The 22236-nt window shown below is 43.4% G+C and overlaps 4 protein-coding genes across 4 annotated transcripts; 2 read left to right on the top strand and 2 right to left on the bottom strand.

Annotated features, from left to right (window-relative positions):
- Positions 1-2203: 2203 nt before the first annotated feature.
- PHALS_04585 (Zinc finger, BED-type predicted) lies at positions 2204-4047 on the top strand (the record flags this gene model as incomplete). Its single annotated transcript, XM_024722424.1, has 2 exons — positions 2204-3961; positions 4033-4047. The coding sequence occupies 2 exons, from the start codon at positions 2204-2206 to the stop codon at positions 4045-4047; spliced, it is 1773 nt and encodes a 590-aa protein (XP_024573502.1).
- Positions 4048-4412: 365 nt separating this feature from the next.
- On the top strand, positions 4413-8832 carry PHALS_04586 (Zinc finger, C2H2; the record flags this gene model as incomplete). The annotated part of the gene is made up of 5 exons (XM_024722425.1): positions 4413-5140; positions 5213-6612; positions 6673-6823; positions 6884-7225; positions 7293-8832. 5 exons carry the CDS (start codon positions 4413-4415, stop codon positions 8830-8832), a joined length of 4161 nt encoding a protein of 1386 aa, XP_024573503.1.
- An 11268-nt stretch (positions 8833-20100) lies between these two features.
- On the bottom strand, positions 20101-20308 carry PHALS_04587 (uncharacterized protein; the record flags this gene model as incomplete). Its single annotated transcript, XM_024722427.1, has 2 exons — positions 20101-20202; positions 20243-20308. The coding sequence occupies 2 exons, from the start codon at positions 20306-20308 to the stop codon at positions 20101-20103; spliced, it is 168 nt and encodes a 55-aa protein (XP_024573504.1).
- Positions 20309-20557: 249 nt separating this feature from the next.
- On the bottom strand, positions 20558-20799 carry PHALS_04588 (uncharacterized protein; the record flags this gene model as incomplete). The annotated part of the gene is made up of 2 exons (XM_024722428.1): positions 20558-20662; positions 20740-20799. 2 exons carry the CDS (start codon positions 20797-20799, stop codon positions 20558-20560), a joined length of 165 nt encoding a protein of 54 aa, XP_024573505.1.
- Positions 20800-22236: the final 1437 nt, after the last annotated feature.

Raw genomic sequence — 22236 nt, forward strand, 5'->3', positions numbered from 1 at the left:
ATGGGAATTAACATAATTCGATTGAAGTGCACTAAAAATCCGATCCGATCATACCGACGTTAACCAATTCCTGCTTAGCACCACTCGATCTGGCCAATCAAATGACTTAAGCAAGTCATGAAGCTGTAAGCGATGATTTCCGTTTGTCGTAAATGGGTATCCGCTATTGTTGGATGGTGCTGATGCATATAATTGGGTCGCCAACCGCGTCATCAATCACGATATGTCCGACAGCTAAACCACGAAAAAGAAGAGCCAAGGTGTTCGATCCAACCTTTTACATTAGCTAGAACGGTCATAAGCCGTGGGAGCACGGTCGGAAGTTGGCGGTTGACATTACTGGCATCGTGCTGCAGCAAATAGGCGCGTCCCAACGCGTAAAGGCTAATCGCAAGAAAATTCGTGGCGACAAACCACCGTTTGATATTTAATACCAGCCCCCGAACAACAAAACACTATAAGTTTTAGCGTAAAAGTCTTGACTCGTAAACACTTAACATAATAAAGTGCGAATCTGAGGTAAAGGATGGACTTCCTACCGCAAGTCGCGCAGAGAAGAGTTCGTTGAACTCTTTTTTAGACGATCAATAATCTCCTTGTTTTAATTACCAATCAACTTCCAAAAGGCTCGTAGCAAGAATTTTGACAGATTCACCAAATGTTCCTCCCGTCCTGTATCATACAAGGTAAGTATGAATGTCTTTTGGTGTCGATGTTTTCTCGCGCAAAACAATAGAGAATCGCGACATCGATGGAATACAACTTCATGTCAGTATGCGGCGAGGTGGACCAGCGGTATTGGCCATGATTGATGGTATTGTTGTGGTGCTCATTGCTTTCACGGGAGCTTAAGTTGGTGTGTTCATTGCTCGTACAGGGCCAATAGAATCAAAGTATTGTGGGAGCGATAACATGGTTAATACAGCAGTGATAATCTTCTGTACACCTTCCTCCTCTTACTCTCGTATATAAAAGGTGTGTCAGAAGGGGTGACGCACTAATCAGTTTAACAAGCTAAATGTTTAATATCATATTCGAGTTCGCCGTTTCGATAAATTGTCGAACCGTGTAGCAGATCTAAACCCGTTGCACGTAATGTGTACCTACACCATGATAGGGTTCGCACCCCGTTGGACCTTACGTCCAGCTACTCACATCAGCATCGTCGTGATCATAAGAGAGCTTGTGTAACGGGATCACACATACCCTGGTAACAGGGGTGTATGTCACACCAGATGGGCATGGTGTGACCACACCCAAACTAGAATACGGCACGGGACTGGATAGCCAGTAGTTATGCAGTTATTTAGGTTTTACTATACATATTTAGGAAAATCTATGCATTTAAAATTCGGCGGCTTTGTCGCAGATAAAAATAAATCAAAGTCAGTTTGAATTTGAGTTAATTAGCCTTGGGTTAAGGCTATAATTACTCTTGGAGAAAGCGGATTGCGATCTGCTAAACTCGTACTTGTTCTAAGTATAGAACGAAAGGTCGGTGACCTGACTTACGCTTCCTCTAAACGCAAAGCTACGTCAGCCCCGCTGCAGCTTGTCTCCGATATTACCTCATTTGTTTAAGAGCAATCTGCAATTTTTGTCTGTGGCGCGGTCTAGCAGCATTTCACATTATAGTTTGTGTCTTTCCTAGCTACGAATACGTATCTTTTTCAAATTGCGATCTAAAGTGTTGCATGTTCTTGAAGAGGCTGTGGGTTGTAGCCAACTCATTCACGAAAGTGATGTGAAGTCGCTCAGCCCCACAATTCAAGAATATGAATAGGTAGAAAGTTTTCGTGTCTTAACTATGCTATGGCACTTTGTTTCGAGAATATGTCACGATCGAGATGTACGTTTCTGTCGATCGTGTTACTTCTTGTGAAACATTAGATTTTGTGTATGAATTTTCCTGTCAAACAAAAAAAGGAATCCTGTAACTCAAATAAAAAAAAGATAAATGGCTATCGAGTCTGAAAATAATTTTGGATATTTGCTCAACAATCATATAATCGAGGAGAAATTAGAATTCAGAACCTTGTACTGACTTAAACTCACTTCAATGATCGATCCACCGATTGTAAATTTCAAATCCCTTAATTTCAGAATTTGGTTAAAGCCTTCACAAAAAGCACGGAGAAATTTTTGTGTAATCTTGTTGGTGTGCTTCAGATAAAACACACCAGTTTATTCTAGTAAAAACTGAATGGAATCTCAGCCACCCAGCTCCAGCGACGGGGTGTTTGCAGTAGCTGACGAGTCAGCCCCACCGCTCCCAGTGCTTGAGCCGCCGGCTAAGAAGCACCAAGCTGCTGGGCGCAAGCGAGACCCTGTATGGGATTTTACCACTGTTCTAGCCGACAAACGCGTCGTTTGCAACCGCTGTGGAACAGTTATTCACCGCTACGGCGTAGCCAAGGTTGAGCGTGTGCGCGCACATTTTGAGCGCAAGTGCTCAGGCGTGCAAGCACCGACAGCGACGCTTAATGCTAAAGAGACTGAAGAAGTAAGAAGTAACCATTTGGAAAGGTCACACTCGATTATGGGAGCGGATCTCAAGCAACATCGAGTCGTCATTGGAAGTAATTACGGCAACAAGAGCGGTGCGTTCAAGCGCAAGATTGCCTATTGGCTGTATGTCACGGGGCAACCGTTTAATAATGCTGAGAGTAAGCTACTACTGAATGCTTTGAGAGTTTTGCGCAATGATGTGGTGTTGCCTACAAAGCGCGAGTTGGAGAACGAGCTGCTAGATCTCGAGTTCATCGCCTCTAAGAGCAGAGTAAGTAAGATTCTGAGCGGCAAAAGGTGCTGTCTCATCATCGAGCATTGGATAGGACTTGAAGGTTGTAAAATGACAACTTTTGGAGCCATTTGTGATGGTGCGTCTTATTATCTCGAGTCAAAAGCGGCGCTCAATCACGAAATTGGTGGAGAAGTGACGGCTGATGAGGTGGAAGCGGTTTTAATCAAGGAGAAGAAGACAGAACTTTGTGGTATCGTGACACCTACGACATCGGTTTTCTCGAAGCTTACGAAAGGTGTGATCCAGAAAAAACACCCACGATGCATATTTTTTTATGGCTGCATATGTCATGCACTCACGTTGCTGCTAGACGATGTCAGCTGTATATTTCCGTGGCTCAAAACCATGCAAAAGTCAGTTGTTGATCTGATCACGATATTTCACGGCAATCATAACCTACAGACCCAAATTTTTGATAGTGAATTTCTTCACATAGCCAATTTTCCAAATTCTAGCTCGGTGTGCGCTTCATTGGAGGATCTATTAAAGTATGAGAAGATGCTTTCTACGATTGTTGCCCGTCGAGACTTTGTTAATCTCAGTACGCCGATAGAGCAGGAAAAGTTGAAGCGCGTGCAAGATTTTATACTGGGTGAAACCTTCATTAGAGATGTGATCAAATCACTGGATATCTTGCGTCCTCTTCAGCAGCATCTGAAACGTTTTCAAGAGGAACAGCCTTCGTTGTCGTTAGTGTTCCCGTGTTATTTGGAGCTTTTGTCTGTTTATTCTTCAATTAAATGGGTGAGCAAGAAGGAAAAGGCACTGATTACTTCTTGTATAACCGAGCGATTCAATGCCATCTACGGTGTCTCACACGGTGTAGCTTATACGCTGGATCCACTATATCTAGGTGAAGCTTTGGATGATCATAAAAAGCAGGAGGTGGAAGATTTTATCATTCGCTTTTGCGAGCATGAAGGTCATTCGGTTGATATTTTGACGCAGCTACAAAAGTTTAAGTCCAAAATTGTAGATTTAAAAGAAACCAAAAAAGAATTCTGGCAGATGGTGCAGTCCGGTTCAGTGGCACCGCTTGACTTCTGGATGGAGCATCGAAGTCATTTTCCGTATTTACATCAACTAGCAACCGCTGTCTACAGTTTGCCGATAGCTTGTGTCCCTTATTCACCATCATATGGGGATCAAAGCCTAGAGGTCCATTCGCGCTATGACAAGTTACCACCAGGCCAACTTGCAAAGCTGACTCACATTTTATGTAATTCAAGAAAAGACGCTCATGAGCCACTGACATCAATTTAGGCAGAAATGTAAACACAACCGTGTTGCAACTTCGAGCAATGTTCTATAATTGTCGTGTGTACGCGTCCCGTTTCAAGAATTCCTAATATATAATCTTATCAGCCCGATTGCCGTGCAGATATCATCTTGGATGTATGTTACTAAATCTTATTTATAGGCAGATAGGGCATTCCATATCCACCTTGTCGAAGGACTTTTAAACCAAGATAAGTAGATTTCTAGCTATCAGTTGCATACTTTACAACGGCGTCCATGCTAAACCACCACGAGCAACATTTTTTTGAAGTCAGAATTTCTGCTACCGACTTCACGTATCGTGAACCGACGCGTCGTTTCGCCATTGATTATGTCAGAGGCAGATCCGGACGACGTCTACGCCAGCGATGAGTACGAGCTTGATTCGCCTGCGCACTCTCCACCATCCTCTATGCACTTGCATCAATCTCAAGATCGTTTTACAACTCTAAACACACTCCATTCCGATGCCAATGTTTCAGAAAGTGAATCACAAGCCGTCACACTAAAATCGATACCAAAATCTAAGCCAAAGCAAATGTCTCGCGAGTCTGACAGTGTCAGTAGACATCATTTGCTGGATAATACTCCATGGACGTATATAATTGTGGCTTCACAAGTCCGTATGCTACGAGTCCCATTAGCTGACTCAATAGCAATTCGAGAGCTGCGGGTCTATGCAACAATTGACAAACAGGCATTTCAATCTCAGGGATCAAGATGGAAACACGAGCTACACTCCATAAAGAGGGATTTTTCCACAAATTTTGCTAAGAAGCAGGAAGTTCATACCAAATCATCACGGCGAGTGCAGCCGTATCGACGAAGTGGAATGATGGAGGAAGCGAGGTGGGTGCGAGGCGACGGGCAGCTGCAATGGACTTTCCCGATGGAAAAGTTTCGTCGTTTAAAAGCATATTCACCAAGGATCAAGGCGTTTGTGTATGGCATTAGAGAAGCAGGACCGTTGCAAACCTTGCAAACCCAAATGGAAACTCTCGCGCATCAAGTGAAACAGGGACATATCTTGAGCTTTGGATGGTTCTTTCTCGACTTAAGGTTCGCTTTTTTGCAGATACCAACATATTAGTAAACTAACGTACAAGCTTAACCATGTGTTGTGCACTAAAGAACTCCCGACCTTCCTGAACGGTGGCATAAGTTGCAAAACTCTCCTTTTGGTGGTGAGATCCTGGTTTCCAGCACCTTCTTGCCAAAAGAGAAATCACTCACACAGCAGCTACCCAATGTTACAATGGCACAATTTGGTGACAAAGCATCTACTGTTGTGCGACATGACACAAAAATACTCACAATCTTCGAGACGGAAGCTGTGTCAGCTGCAGCTCCAAATAATAGTGGAGAATTTTTGCGAATTGGTGATGGCGAAGGTCAGGACGTTTTTGTGCTGTCGGTTTTTATACAAGGAGCCTTCAATCTTGCGGAAGTGGTGAAAACCTCAATGGGAGAGATACGACAAGAATCGGAGCGGACTGGATACTGGCTTAGTTACTCGCTCTTCGACATTGTGGTCCAGACAGATATCTTCTTTAATGTGGATGTTGCTGAATTTCCGCCTATTCGCGATAGCTTTCGCTTAAAAAGTAGCGTGAAGAATCTAGAACAGTGTCTTGAGGCTTTGGAAAAACTCACTGTGTTTTTATGTACTGAAAACCGAGTGCTTGCCGGAGTGGAAATTCCGCTAAAGTTATTGCTTACCAACGGTTTTTTTGCAGAAATAAGAATGGAAGGAAAAAAGTTGGAACTCGGTGACAAGTCCGTTTTCGAGGGCAAATTCCCGTTTCCTGACTTCAACGATACCTTAATCTCTGCATCTATCACGGTAGAATTTGTTGAACCGACTTCGTATACGGATAGGATTCATCACAATGATCCAAAGTACAAGGCAGATGAAGCAGCTGACAGTGATGCACAGGACCAATTGAATTTGAAGGGAAATAATGCAATCAACGCAAGTATTGAGTCAGACGGTCCGGTCTCCTTCAAGCTAGATCATCTACGTTTGAAAAGGTCAGCACTATACTCTTTTAACGGTCACGAAAACGTATGCATCGAGCTACAAATTGGCCACAATACAGCAACGGGCATATTGGTAATTTTTTCCTACACCAATAGGCAAGTATTTGCAACTTGTCAGGCACTTGACGAGACTGTCGTGGAATCTTTGCGTCACATTGTGCTTGATACAGACATTCGTGTGAAATGTTTTTCATCAGTTTCTGACACTGTGGTTGCAGAGTCTTCGCAATGTGTAAAAATAGTTGGTGACGATGAAGGCTACCCAAGATCGATCGTAGTTCAATTGCAAAACAAATCAAGACAGGTTGTGGGGCAATGCACGTTATCATGTTTACGTGGGTCTCAGAGACCTAACCGTGAATATATTTATGATGCAAGCGGAAAAAGTCGACTCTATCAACTATGTATAAAGCTAGAATCAATTCGCGACTTCCTTTCACCCGGAGGGTATACACTTCGCTACCAGAATCCATTCCTCAATTCAGCGCAAGGTAAGGATTGACGTACCTTTTGTATTTATAAAATTTCTAACATAACTTTACAAATTATAGTCACAAGTGACTGGTTTACCTTGAAGAACACGGGTAGGATGAAGACAATAAACTTTTATTGCATTTTCGACTTGATCAGAAATCCACTACAACTGAAACAAGAAATGCAAGGATTGGTCAACATTGATCTAATCTCAAGCGATGAAGAAATGTGAGCAGCCTATCATACTTCAATCGTTGTTGTACAATATTTGACCTCATAAGTGTGCAGAATTGGAAGTGCAATCTTCAGTTTGAGCTACTTGTATTTCTCAGAAGAACACTTTTGCTGCTCTTCGGAAAACTGCGATAAGATATTCCTATCCCAAGCTGAAACCGAGGCTCACTGGCTGGAAGTTCATACTGAATCAGCCCTTCCGGTTACTCAAGCTAAACACGAGGGATATTCACATTCGTACCGCAGTTGCTCGATTAATATCCCAATTGTCAGTTTTGGAAGCAATGACGAGTCGAGTGATCAACGATCAAATCGTCTAGGATCCATATGTGTGTCAGCGTACTTGGAAGATACTGGATTGCTAACTGAGGAACGTGCGTCCGCTCGAAATGCAGTGTATGTTGCACATGGGAATTAATTAAGATTTAAAAGCGTTATAACAAAGAGGTCGTTAATTTTGTAGACTTGCTCTGCTTCGATCTCCATTTCAAGAAAAAGCGATTAATTATGATGAAACGCAAGTCGAACTGCGGCTAGTAGAGGCTGCAGTGCCAAACCAAGACCACTCAAATAATCTGCCAGTCGTACTAGAAGCCAATGAATTTAGTGAATCGATACCAGCCATAAACGAATTTTCTACAGCTGAAGCTGTTGCTCAAAAGCAACATCAAAGGACTGAAGAGGAGAGATTGCGTGAACAAGCAAAGAAAGTAGCACAACTACACGAGGTTTTGGAGCGCGAAAGAAGTGCTTGGAAGCATGAACAACATCTTCAGCAATTGCAATGGAAACGACGCTTTGCCGAGATTGAAAAGTCTAGAATGGACGAACTTGAAGAAGAATGGGCTCGCCGGGAAGAAGAGAGGAGCAGCTTGCTTAAATCTGCGCAGGAAGAATACCAGCAGCTGGAACAAACGCTTCGAGACTCGTTGTCTAACTTGGAGACGAGGGAGCGTTGTCTCGCGGTGGCTGAAGCCGCTTTGCAGCGGGAGCAAGAGGTCAAGCGCGATGAAAACGAATCTTTGCAGCGCCGTTTAAAAAGTGAGCAACGCCACACGCTGGCGTTGACAAAGAAGGAGACAGACGCCTATGAACGACGCGTACAATTGTTAGAGTCTCAGCTGAGTGATGCAGAACGGCGAGCCAAGCAAGTTGAAGCAGATTTTGCCGAGTATCGACAGCAACAGCGCAAGCTTCCCGAGTCCAAACTACGTGAAGAGATTGCGGCTCTTAAAGGCAATGTTTCCGAGCTAGAAAAGCAAAAAATGCTTAAAGAGCGTGAGTGTGAAGGTGCCACAGCAAGCGTCGAGAAGATGAAAGCACAGCTTGACCAAATGGCCAATTTGCTAACTAGAGAAAAAAAGAAGCACGAAGCACGAGTAGTAGATGAACTGGAAAAACTTCGTGTAAAATACGTTGCTCGAGAGGAGAAATACGTGCTGGATGGTGATCGAGATGAATTACGAGCGATTAAGCAGCAGTTAGACGAGTTAAAGGGGTTTAAATTGCGGAGCAAAAGTGGATACAGAAGATTTTATAAACAACGTCCGAACGGACCAGCTTCACGTAGCTATTGCTCACAACAATCTGCGATGATACACCAGTCACGCTCACCAAGTGAGTCCAATCGTAAATCTCAAATTGAGAATGCATTTCAAAATGGAAACAATTGGGACACGTTTTCGTCTGTAGAAGGCATATACCCAGGCACGTTTTCCGAGTCAAGAACTCACGGGCCACTGAGCGAACAAGATGAATCAAGATCCCATTTGATTGTAATCAGCCACCGAGGCTCAGAGGCGACTGAAAAGGTTGTCGATCAAGTTGGATTACGCAGCTCTGTTGACTCTAGTGCTGCACAAACTACTATCGAACTTGGTCGACTCCTACGCGAGCGGAAAATGCTGCTGGTTAGTGGGGCATACGATACCCAAAGTTATTTGGTTCGAGAGCTTGACCGACTTATTAGCATCGCGAAAGAGAACTCGGACAATAACCATTAGTACCTTGCTAATTGAATTTTGTATTGTTCATTTTCCTGTCTGCAAGAAAGCATTTATTAAGCCCTCACTCACTATTCAAACAAAGCAATTTCATGATTTTCAACGAATAATCGAGAGTATCCTATGAATTTTCACAATGTGAAGAATGTTAATGCACAAGATTGAAAGACCAACAGTGTTACACCTTTGCTCACTAAAAAAAAACTGGGGTAACCACTTCGTTTCCTTTTAGATGATAAATCTAACATCTGTGCCATTGTTAACGCGGATTCCATTGCTAAAGCTTCTCATGTGTAAAGTTCGCGGCAGCACCATTGCATCGACAACCCCGCATATGGCTCTCATGAGCTCCCTCGATTATGGAAATATATTGCCTCGCTCTGTAAATTTTGGCGCGTGACTTAAAGTAAAAATTGCATGAATCTTTAGCATGTCTTTGCGCTGTGTTGCCTGAGGTACCCAATACGGATTGAATCACATTGCCGCAGCAGCTAGGAAGAAACAATTGAATGCGTCCCTTGACTTCTACAGAGCGCTTTGCATTTAAATGTCTCGTAAAAATGGGATTGTGGAATGGTCCTCACAAGATCACATAGAACGCGGGATGTGGTTCTTTGGGATATTGAGAACTTTCTCGCTCGTCCGCAATTTTTTAATGAGGTAAGATCGAAGCTTGGTTCTATAAAAAGTAGAAACCGCGTCATTAGGTTGATAGATACTGTTTTCACCAGCTAAAAACTTCATGGATGCTCTTTTGCATCTGGTCTCTGTGTCTCGCTTCTGCACGTACTGTGTCGCGTCCATAGCGGCGAATGCTCGGCGGATGACGCTCAATTTTGTTAATATAAAGTGCCTAATATCACTGCAATGAAACGGCAATTCTAATCGCGTTGATGGTCCCATCACGCCAACACAGAGCTTTTTCGTGGCTACCTCAAAGGTACACGGGTATTACCAAACATCTGTCAATGAAGTGCAGCCAAGAGAGGCATTCGAACCGTTATCTGACGCAAATATTAGCGTTTTAGCAACTTGCTTTGAACCGTGTACTCTTTGCACAGGGGCTTTAATCGATATCATCTACTACAAGGTCCATACATACAGTCTTCCCAAATTTAACGGAAAAAGTATGCTATTGTGTACGCGCAGCTCACGTTCATGTGATACCCTGGTCAAAGATGCGCTTCCAACGTGGGACGATTCGAAGCAACACAAGACGCGATTATTAGCACCGTATTGCCAAGCGTATCGATTAAGGTTGAAGTTCTTGTTACCCGTCAATAAAGGCGAGAACTGGTAAGCTATATCCGGGAATTAAGAATATTATGCAGTATAATGGCATCTGACCATCCCCCGAAGGTGGTAACGATTACCATCTTCAATGTAACATCTTTGAACGGGTGCGGCTCGCAGCGATACCGTAAGCGTCTGCCTTACCTTTAACGAAGTGATGAATGTGGTATTAAGGGTATGTCTCGCGAAGTCCAGCATATTTTTATCAACGACTGATGACCATACGATTGAGAATTATACCCTTTGCATTTAGTTAGAAGCTCCTCCGTAGGCTATGCATCCCGCTTTTCTAAAAAAGAATAACATCCTTTTAATTGAGTGCCATTGACCACGACTTTTGTAAAATATAATTATATCGGCCCATTTCCGAAATAGGTTCTTCGCCAGCTCCCCCGCAAGAGGGTCATCGTTTGCCCTTGCGTGTATTCTCACTCTACACACCGCTCGGGCGACTTCGAGGTGTAGCTGTTTTGTTTCCTACAGATGAGACATCCGTGAGTATTGCGGGCGGAGAACGAGCTGTTTTTTGGCACTACTGAGGTACATCGTCTCTTGCGTGTTTAGTACCGTTTGGTCTTCGTGGCACAAAGGTTTAGCTGCGCATTTTTTCGACCCCTACTACTTAGTAAGGTGGTCGAGGATATCTTGGTGCGAGTCGCACTTTTCTTGAGAAAATCGTGTTGATGATAATCGATACCGCCTCTGGGTGAAGAATGATGTCACGGCGGCAATATTAGTTTTTAACACCTGGCCATTGTCCGCTAGTTATCGCCTACCCTGAAAGGTGGACAAGGATTTTGGACGAGCTCGATACGCCGGGGTTGAGCGAAGCAGACACTCGTGACATTCGTCGCCTCAAATCTTATCACGTCTGGGCCGTTTTTTTACCAAGGTACTGCATATGAGTACCTTTTTTCAGTAAGCTTGGAGACCGTATCCTTGATGCGCTGTTGTTCTGATTGGATCATGTCACATTAATAACCATTTCAACTTCCCTAGCCTAACAAAGGCTTCTCGAGTCGGTGACATCTGCTCGACCACCGGCGATTGATGGACTGCAGATGTGCTACACCAGCGTATTTTCGACGCTTGCGAGCGCTTCTAGGTAAGTAATTACCGCCTCCAATTGAAACACTCTGAATGTACTTCACCAGCATTGTCTTATAGCTTTTGAGCACTTCCAGGTGAGCAATTCACTTCTCTGGTTTCTTGTTCACCATTCTTCGATCTCGTCGGGAGCACGATAGACTTAATCCAGTAACCGTTACTCGCCACATTAGAGTCAATGCGTGCGGGCCTTCGGCTCCATAGCTAACTAGACACTTCCTAACAAAGCAATGTTATCAAACCCGCCTCTGGTTGAAGCATACAACCTTAACCTTTGTGTATTTGCTAACGCAGACTTTGGAAGTCAAGCCTTCCTCTGGGCAAAGTCCCGTTGGTTATAAGTATAGGAATATTGGTATTTAAAAATGAGTGAAACTTCGTAGAACAGGGGTTCTCGGTACACGTGAGCTACTAACCGCATTACAGAAAATAAAATAGCCTTATAATATGATATGATAAAATGAATATGTTTGATATACGCCACAGAAGCACCAGCCCTAGATATTTGAATTCTCGAAGAAGTAAAGAAATCGTATAGACTGATGTACCTTAAAAGCTTACGGCCCCGCTCATATGAAATTCACGAGTTCAGCCACTGGGCTATTGTCAAAACGGACTTGTAGGGTCATGCTTTGTCCCCTGAAATTTAGCAGCCCAAGTATACCTCGGACCCTCCCATTCGGACAATTCGAAATTTTCATAAATACCAACATTCTTGTACTTATGGAAGTTTTCAAGTTTTAACAAGTGTAATTCGAAGAGTGAAATACTGAACTCTATAAAAAATATACTAATAAAAGTGTTTAGGGAAGAATATTACAGCATTTGCCCTGTCACCCTCCACCTCACTAATATGCGGGCGTCATTGGGATTCTATCTCAATTTGTCATATTAAGACAATGCACAAAAGTGACCGCTTCACGGGAAACCACTCAAATTCCACCCTCTAAACTCTGCCGTTCCTGCCTTTTATAGCATTATTGCACCGGTAGTCCCTCCGTGCACAAAAGAATTGGCTTAATGCACACCTAGAGAAGGCGTGGTCTTTGCGGTCGACGCGCATAAAGAAATTTTTGGTCAGGATATCAAAGTGTAGTTTAATAAAAGTGCCGTTGGTTTTTTCTGAGTCCTGCTTCATTACCTCAAGTGTCGCCTAATGTCTCACGACCTAACTGTACCCGACGGGGAAGTGCACACTGCACTCAGCATCCTCGCAGAACGAATCTCGGCCTTCGTGCCCCTTTCGACGACAGAAAGTGTTGCAAAACTCTTGAGCCCACAGGTCATCGCTTTATAAGATCACTGCCAACGCATATAGCAGCACCAGCTGGATAAACTCGTGTTCTTAATGACGGATGCACCTTGGTGAATTAAATCTGTCGAGTATGTCGATGAGTATTAGACTTGGCCAGGCACTAAGTATGGAATCACGCCGTCGTACACATGTTCAGCCTTCACAAACTAGTTTCAGCGAAGCGGAAGTCCTTCAAGTTCGTCAGCTCACGCTTGATTTGGCAAAATACAAAGCGCAAAACGAACGTCGAGATAGCAGCTCATTATCTCTGGATCTTGCACAGTGAAGCCTCCACTTCGTCTCCAGGTGACAATTGTAGCAGCTACCTACCCAAAATCATATTCTCAACAAAGCTGGTTCCCGCTTGTTAATATGGAATGCGCTGAAACAAAAAACACGTGCCTCTTCCCTAACAATTACAAATACCGTAGGTGTGCCGGGTCAACAGCGGAGAATAAACCAGTCCAAATCTTATCTTAAGCTTGCAAAACTTTTTGAGCGAGACCCTCCTTTACATCACCAGATACGGATAAGAGCCCTGGGGTGCCCGCCAGTCACCCCAATATTCCACACAAAAGTGAACCGCCACTTGCTCATTGTGCAGTGCCGGTGGAGGTCGTGCTTAAACCTGCAATAATGATGGAGCTCACATATCTCCAAGAGCATCGGCTGCGTTCAGAACTAAGATGGATCGGATCTCGGGTTTGATATCTGAGTATTGTTTGCGCACTGCGTTGAGTAAGGCACCCCAACGGGAATAGATCCGCGTCACACCTTTAAAGTAGATTTTAGAATAGACCCTGCTCCTCCTGCAATAAAGCTCACTACATCCGGCTGGCTGGTAAGAGTGGAATCGTTGTATGGCTCCAAAAAGCCCTCGTAGAACACAGGATGAGTTTGCACTCTCGTTGGGATATTAAGAAAGTAAATCAATCCCGATTTCGCTGTGATCGGTAAATATACGGTGTGGATCAGTTGAAAGTGCTATGTATTATCTTATTACACGGCTATACCTACTCGGTCCTGTCTAAGATATTACATCGCTTCATTCCGCTGGGGTATTTTTCATGATTCTTGAATTCTCTCGTACGAGTCGCCATCCCGAATCCTTTTTGGCTGTTGTCTGTAAGATTTTGCATGCAGCCGACATTTCTTGCATGTCTGGTTCGCTTACGATTGTGTCCGCTGAGGGACTCGAATCCCCGAAACACACCGTTAGGTTCGGAAGCATTGACCACTTGACCCACGCCACTGGGCCCTGCGGTGTAGCTCAATCGTACGTTTAGACTGCATACCTGGGTAAATACATTGAAAAAAAATTACTCTCCCCCCTCATGTTCAAGCTGAGATGACTGAATATATTAAAAAGTAAGTCGGGGTGATACCGGTCTGTGTAAATAGTATTCCTTGGACCAAGCCATTGAGTGGTGGTGCCAAACGCACCTAAATTTATCAAATAAGAAAAAAGGTAAAAACTGTTGAGGAATGTACTTAATTTCTCAAAACAAAATCATTGTTTAGGGCATATCGCTCAACGCCGCAATCCTTCCATGCAACTGATCGGAAGGATCCTCTGCCACAAAACTGACGTGTTCTGTCTTGCAGCTTGTGTACCGATGCTCGTACCGAGCCCCTTTAACAAAACTTGGCAGATAGTTACTGTCAAATAAGGATCTCTATTCATTTTAGCTACAACCGGCACGCCATATTGACGAAATCCTATCTCGAGAAATAGCTTGGCAATATCATTACTGAAACAGTACCGCTATCAGAGCCGGATGAGCCAACTCCCACAAATGTTTCACAGAGACATCAATGCCTTAAAACAGAACGCATCATTTGGTAGGCCAAAATCAACGCTCACTATCACTTACTCCCGATACTTTGCTGGGATAGATAAGCTAGCCAAAGCTGCCATCAAATGTGGTTAGACCGTAAACTTGTGAGCTCGTTCACACGTGCACACAAACATTCATACATACTGATACATATTGACCACCAATTTAGACCATTCACTGAGTTGTATGATTTTTCTCTTTTAAGATGGCCACCCAAAGGAGCACCATGTACCTCACACAATATTCTTTGGTGGAGGTCATCATCATAAGGCTGCAGACAAGGTTTCAACCGTTTCAGTGCTGGTTTGCAGCAATTTTTGCAATAAGCCATAGCGCTACATGCGTGCAAAACGCAATCTTTGCAAGGTGTCTGTGGTTTTTCCACCCTTTCAGAGCACTCGTTCTCGATCGGAGACTAATAGCGGTGAGAGGGGTGTTGCCGTTTCTTATCATTGGTTGGTGATATCTATTGACCGAGTCAAAGGAACCTGACATAGTGCAGAGGTCATAAATTTTGATGCCTTTTATCTCCAGTCATTGAACGTTGCGCTGTAATCGTGACTGAAAATGGCTCTCTAAAAGCACAATTCGATTTTGCCATTAGCGTTAGACTTTCTGACATAGAAAGTCAGCGCCGAGTGTAGACTATCAAATATCTCATCAAACCTTCTTTGTTTTTTCACGGGAGACTGCGTCAATCACTTCACACTTTTCTTTTGGTGAAGGCCGCTGAAGTATGACGCAGTTTTGGTTACAACTCCCCGAATTAATTTACTACGCACTTCACAAACTATGGGTAACACGCGCGGTGAACCTCTCATCACCACGTCAAGGCATTCCTTCACCGAACAAGTAAGACCTGCGAGGATAGCCGTCTCCATCCACGCACATAGTGCTCTACGAGGAAGCTCAATGACAGTGTCATCAATCACAAAGGAAAAACTCTACCTCTTGTACGAACCGTACTTTTTCGATAACTTCACCGTCTTGCATTTTGTTGCACATATATCAAAGGGATGGTGCCATGGTATAGTACAGTGTTCTACCGGAGGAATTGAAAGACGCAAAAAAAAAACCATTAGGGCTATCCCAGTCACTCTGCTCATGAGCGGATATTCTCGTCAGGTCAACCATGGAGATTCATTGCTCAATCGCGGTGGACCCGCGACACAAAGACGCTCTCCGACTCTACCGGCCTGATGCAGCAGTTCACGGCTGGTCTTGGTCGTCCCAACAAAATGACACTGTGGAGACCACGACATCAAGTCATTCATTCTCGTCTTATCCTGAGTCCTCGGCTCACTGCCGGTACGCAAATTTACATGTTTTACGAAGCTATCAAGGCTTCGTGTCAACGCCAAAAGCGTTCCTGTTTCTTTATAAAATCAACTATAGTTTGTCAAAACTTTGAGTGCGCTTCATTATTCTATCTCGACTTCCAGTCGATACAAGGATCGTGGAGCTCCAGCCACGCCAAGCATAGCATGCTGTTGTTTCTTGATTAAAGTCTAAGACGAGACAACCTTCTAGGTTGTCAACGCTCTCAAACTTTACTTGACTGTTCACCCTAAGCTTCACCACTTTTACTAGCGTCTCGGTCGCAAAACGCACCAACAGCGTTTTCGTATTCGGAAACTTTGACTCTTCCGCGTACCGTCTGTTTCCTCGACAGTACGTAATTTCACAAAAAAAATAAAATGCCGCGGCATGACAAAGCCTGAGTCGTTGACATTAATGACCAACAATCCTGGACTGTGTGCTCTGCGACTTATAAGGCGAGCGAAACACTATGTTTGAGCTGGGTTCCTAGACCACGACCTCCAAGAATAACAATCCAGGCACATCATTCCAGCAGGCCGCTTTGCGCTTGTTGGTATTTGCCTTTCCCATCTGAGAGGCTCGGCGTTCGCCCTTGCGTTTGCTTCGATCTTTTGTGCTCATCAGCCGAGAGCAAAAAGGTGACGCAAGGCGCAAATGGTTCAAGCTATCGCAGATAAAAAATCGTTGGGTACCGCAATTCTGCACAAAAGCTATAAGCTATATCTTTTCTTCCTAAGATTGGCTGTGGTCTATTGCCTTTCGCGTGCTCGCCTAGCTTGCGTTTCTGTCTTCTGTCGCGCCATGAATCTTACGCTTGGCATTGAATGCGACGCCCACCGAAGAGATAAAGTGGGTAAAACGCTATCAGTGCGAGCCACACTCGTTCGAAGAACCTCCAGAAAGATGGTACGCGTTACTATCTTTGTAAAAGGTCAAACGCCATTACAGTGAATAAAGATAAAGTTCATAACTTCAGGACACAATTCGACGGTTCTCATCTCACTTGATGAAAAAATAAAAGCTTAAAACATAACGATACACCCGGTTTGGCGCTGCGGACATCCGAGATATCGAACGATTCAAATTTGTCCAGCGTTTAAAACGCCTCTTGTACTGAGAAATGTAACACCAATTTATATTCTCACACAGGAACTACTAGCTGATTCCCCGCGTCTCGACACGATGTGGCTCTATTTAAAGCATGGCCAATCCAGGGCTATCTCCCGCATCCAGTAGGAAATATATTCTTCGTCCTGGCTTTCAAGGACCTGGACGCTAAATATCAGCAACGTCACGGTAGGATCCATGTATTCCTGCACCGGCGCCCAATGGGGGCGCTTTAGATCACGGCAAATTAGAGCGGTTTCAAAATTGTATTGTTCATATTCCAGTAAAGCTTGCGCGCTGTGAGAATCTTAGGGCTCTTTACGTTGCTGAAAATCCCCAGCGGAGTATAGGAACTCATATCATCAACAATGGCACTAAGGCTATACTCAAGTATCTTCGCATGTGTCTGGCAAACTACCCCAGGCAATCAATTAACGTTTCCGGCTCATTGGCTGCCAAATCCCTGAATTCATGGAGACCTAATACCGACAAATAATATTTAATAAGGTGATCTACTTGTACGAAGTATAGATTTAAAGCATTTCACGTTCCACCCTTGCATAAGAATATTTCTTATCACGACTCAGTCGTGGGGCTGACTACCAAAGCATTCAAGCGCAACGCGACTGAGGCGCAATATGAACAGAGGAAACCTCGAATCGAAGTGTCCGCGTTAACATACACACAAATAATTGGTTTGTTTACTTCCACGGCGTGCGAGACCAAAAGCCTCGAACGGAAGTAATACTGTCAATTTTTCAAAAGGATGTATTTTAAATCCATTCGTTCCTACGAATACTAAATGGAAAAAAAGGATGTATTTTAAATCCATTCGTTCCTACGAATACTAAATGTAGTTGTTCCATAATAATATAATATTTCTCTTGTTCGGTCAGCAACCCGTGTGTTTTCGGACTCCTCCTTTCAGCGTCCGTAATCTTCAAAATATCATTATTTCAATATTTATGAATATTTACAATTACATCAAGTGCCAAAGTATTACTATATGCCTCAACAGAGAGCATCGTTGTATACCACGACATACGGTTGCTTAACAGCGTCTCACCGTATAATAATTTGGTGACAACACATATTTCCTCGCGGACGTGTATACATCCAGGTTAATCGCAGCTTATAGCCGCGCTTATGCATTCTGAGCTTTGGTGGGGCTATCTCGAACAATTTTTTATCTCTTGAAGTTTCTCGCCCGCGCGTATAGCGCTTCAGCTTTCGAGTCGAAGTAGATTCCCAACTTGCCCAGTAAACGGATTATGTACCCGCAGTTTGTATTCTCAATGCCTTTGTCTATATGTTACCGTTTTCAACGTTAGTGTATCGAACAAATATTTGCAATTCGTCATAGTGTATTATGGTTTCTGCAAAAGGCTTTCCAAGACAACCCCAAACACAGCCCGCTTGCACTTGGGAGGAAGACTTGATAGGATTGCGGTACAATTGCAAATGAATTGAATAGAGATTATGATTACTAAATATTCATGAATAAAACTACTCGAGCTCTTAGAGGTTATATGTATAAATTCTACACATGCAAAGTGAAATCTTCTACCTGATATATAATCTTGGGTATGAATCTTGAGAACCTGGCTCACGCCACATACTTTAGATATTCAAGACACATCGGTCTCATTACCAGTGAGAATTGTCAATTTGCATCGATCAAATACAGAAGCCATTGTTGACATCATCCAATGAGGTAACACATGCATGTGGGATCTGTCCTGCTGTAATCTTTTTGTTTTTTGTCCTGTAACGCACGGCTTAGGTTCCTTCATGTAATGGCTGGGTACGGCTCATTAAAGTTTTATTAAGATTAGAACGTTGATGTCAACGGCGAACAAACCAGGGGTGTTGGTCCCGCCTCGAAGACATACATTAGAGCACAGAAGTTTTATTGTATCACGTACTAGGATTCGATGTTTTTCATTAAGGTGTCAGTCTATCGTTTCTGTGTTGTAAAATAACCCATATTACCCAGAGGGTGGGCCATACAGGGTGTAAATGCTTGATAGACCCGCTTGTGCTGTATCTTAGTGTAACGCCGATCCGCTCAGCACTTATCAGACAGCGATTTATCCCCTCGACCTGACTGAAGAGCATGGACTCTGGTGTGGTCAAAAATCTTAGATTTATCTCAGTCCAACGAATAATTGCGGTTCGGAAGCTGCGTTTGCATTGGATGGGACATTCACCGCTTGCTTAGAACACGTAAGATGTGCTCAAAAGATCATTGTGCGGGATAGATAATCGCGGGAATACGATTAATGTTTCTAATCTAGAAAGAGTAATGGCTATGACAGTTTGCAACCTCGGAACGTAGTTCAACAATTGTTTATCCGTTGACAAAAAACCTCTGTCTGGATGTTGTAAGCTTGATTGGTCGATAAAAACTAGCATGATTCGTAAGTGCTCCTTACTTATTCATGTCAAATCGCACTTTCACGCTACTCAATTTTTCGACCGCCTAGCCCAGAATTTGCTACCACTATCCATCGGGTTTCAACAGGATTGGGTTGATAGCCATCCCAGCCATTCTTTTTAAACTATGTTCGGAGGAAATGACTCTGTATATTCATTAACAGAAATTGACGCATAATAGAAGCGGTCGTGCTTTATAGAGCAATCAAGGAATCGGTATTATTTCTACCGTACATAGCAGATACATTCTAGGATGTCTCTCACCAGCGCAGTCTTATCACTAGTCAAAGCCTTCAGGCGAGCCGTTTTCGCCTTCTGGCATCGAACCGCCAGTTTTGCTATCATCTCGAAGCCAACTGAAACCAGAAATTTATCATGCGTCTCTTGCTGAACGACGTAAGACCAATGGACACCTCATGTTTTTAAAGGTTGCCATTGCACTTTAAACAGACGAAGCGTCCGCGCTAGCAATGAAAAAACTAAAAGCCAATAAACTGGTCTCGGAGACAGAAACAAATCTCTTCGAGTGTCAAAACCTGTACACTGATCAGAGATAAGCTTGATATATCGAAATCTATAGGTTACTAGCTAGGAGTTCAAACTAAAATGTACATATTATCATCTAAAAACTACAACTCAGTTTGATGCATTGTTTGAGGCCGGCTGCCAAGCCCCCCACCGACAATTTCTTTTATGGTGCTTACTTTGGTATCGCGCTTTTTCTACTTTACTAAAGTATTCAGCCTTGGTACTTATAAATTAAATTTCGCGGTAAGTCTGACGTGCAATGTGCGCGCGCTATTTTGCCACAATCGTTAAGAGATTACGAAAGTGGGTTAGTATGAACAACCTTCCGCAAACGTATAGTTCGAATTATGCCAACATATCATGACACTTATCACTTTTCTTAAAACTTGATGCTTCTGGCGCACTGACGATGCCTTCCAGACTTTCAAATGAAGCCCCACGTGCGGTCTACTTTGGGCCATTTAGATACGGACAAGCAATTCAATACGTCGTCTATGATAAATCGGCATTTGTCATACGCAATGATTTGCTTCCAGCTTGTTCCTTTAGCCATAAATCATTTTGCAATTGAGTACCTCTAGTTTGAAGCGCATATAATCGCTATTTAGCTCATTACAAAAGGTTATTCGTCAAAAAGCATACTGTTGTCAATCTGATTACACTTGCTTGACTCTAAGCCATTTGTGATTGTGACGAATCATGCACCCAAAAGCCAATTTTTATGCTGTGAGTGAAACTAATTCGAGGGACTTCCCATTTCATTTTAAAAAGATGATGAAGTTGTACAGGAGCACCAGTTATATTACTTAGGTAAGCCTAGGATCCCGTCGGACTTGTCCTGAATGAATTTTAAATCGGTGATAATTGGGTCGTCGGCCTGGCGCTTCACGATAGCACCAGGACGACCCTGCCAAAGTCAAATTAGCTATGGCTGAGCTAATTTGTATGATCTCCTAGGTCTTTTATCAGAACCATATAACGGACTGGGCAACCTGGCCATATCTCCACCTGTAATAATGTCGCTGGCACTGACGATTGGGCCATTTGGCTCGAGTTGCTAATACTACAAAACCTGCACCACTAAAGCTGTCTTTAGAAACCGAAAATATGGACAATGCTAATTGATTGCCATCATTCTACTGGAACGGGCAAGATAACGAAATGCGCCTAGAGTGCGGCGAAGAGTATACCTCCTGCTATATTTCACACGCGCACACGTCAGCACTTACCACTTGGGCACCCTTGCATAGCACTCACGTCTTGATGCCCTTCTTTAGTATGGTATATACCTCATTAAATTTTTATGTATGAGAAGTCCTGATCACACGTTGTGTACTAAGCGGATTGATGCTCTAACATAGCAAAGCTTGCGACAAGGACCAGGGGTGGGAAGCGCTTACAAACGTATTATCTAAGTTAAACCTCCTTGCACTTCAAAACTTTCAATAATACCACGTAAATTATACCTGACCCATACGCCGTTTATACAGCATCTTTGGTCTGTGATTACACAGTTGGACTTAACATTACTCATATATTGGGCAACGCAAATGCCAAAATTGCAGACAAGAATTTTTTTTACCTTAAGGGTATATTTGAAAATTTTCCATAGCCACATTGGTGGCGACGGTGTCGCTGTGTTTAGCGGATGGCGAGTCGTACAACAAAAAATCACGAGAAAATTCGTGAAAAATACCCCAGCAGATTGCGGTAATGTGACATCCTCGGGCCGAGGACGCATACCCGCGTAAAAGATAATGCATAGCAACCTTTAATTAATTTGTCCTTGACAGTTTGCGGCTTTCAGCTCTTGCTAATATTGAGAGACGTACCCGAGTTGTTGTCAAACTGACTTTGAAAGCCGTCTTTGTAACGGGGTTCAAAGTCAGTTTGACAACAACTGTCACACTAGATGGGCATGGTGTGACCACACCCAAATCAGAATACAGTACGTGGCTGGATAGCCAGTACTTATACATGAATTTAGATTTTACTATACATATTCAAGAAAATCTATGCATTTAAAATTAGGCGGCTTTGCCGCAGATAAACAACAATAAAGTCGATTTCAAATATAAAGCGAAGAACTAATTACTCTTGGAGTAAGCAGATTTCGATGCGCTAAACTCGTACTTGTTCTGAGTATAGAACGAGAGGTCCGTGACCTAACTTACGCTTCCTAGTGCGCATGCACTCGAGCGCTCTTAAATGGACGATGTGGTTCTCCACATCTGTCCTCCCGTGCTCCGCACGCCTATGAACGAAAATGTCGTCAAAGTATGTCTGTGCATACGCCCTGTGGGGCCTGAACAACTGCGTCCAAGACAATTAAATGTTGCTGGTGCATTTGGCAGCCCTTGAGGCATCACCAGCCACTCCCAGAGCATGCCGATCGGAGTGCTCACCGCCTTCAGTGGAATATTACTCGCTCTCATGAGCAATTGGTAATACCCATCGACCAAGTCAAGTGCACTGTACTTC

Source organism: Plasmopara halstedii, assembly GCF_900000015.1.
Source record: "Plasmopara halstedii genome assembly, contig: Scaffold_262, whole genome shotgun sequence".
In the NCBI taxonomy this organism is placed as follows: domain Eukaryota; phylum Oomycota; class Peronosporomycetes; order Peronosporales; family Peronosporaceae; genus Plasmopara; species Plasmopara halstedii.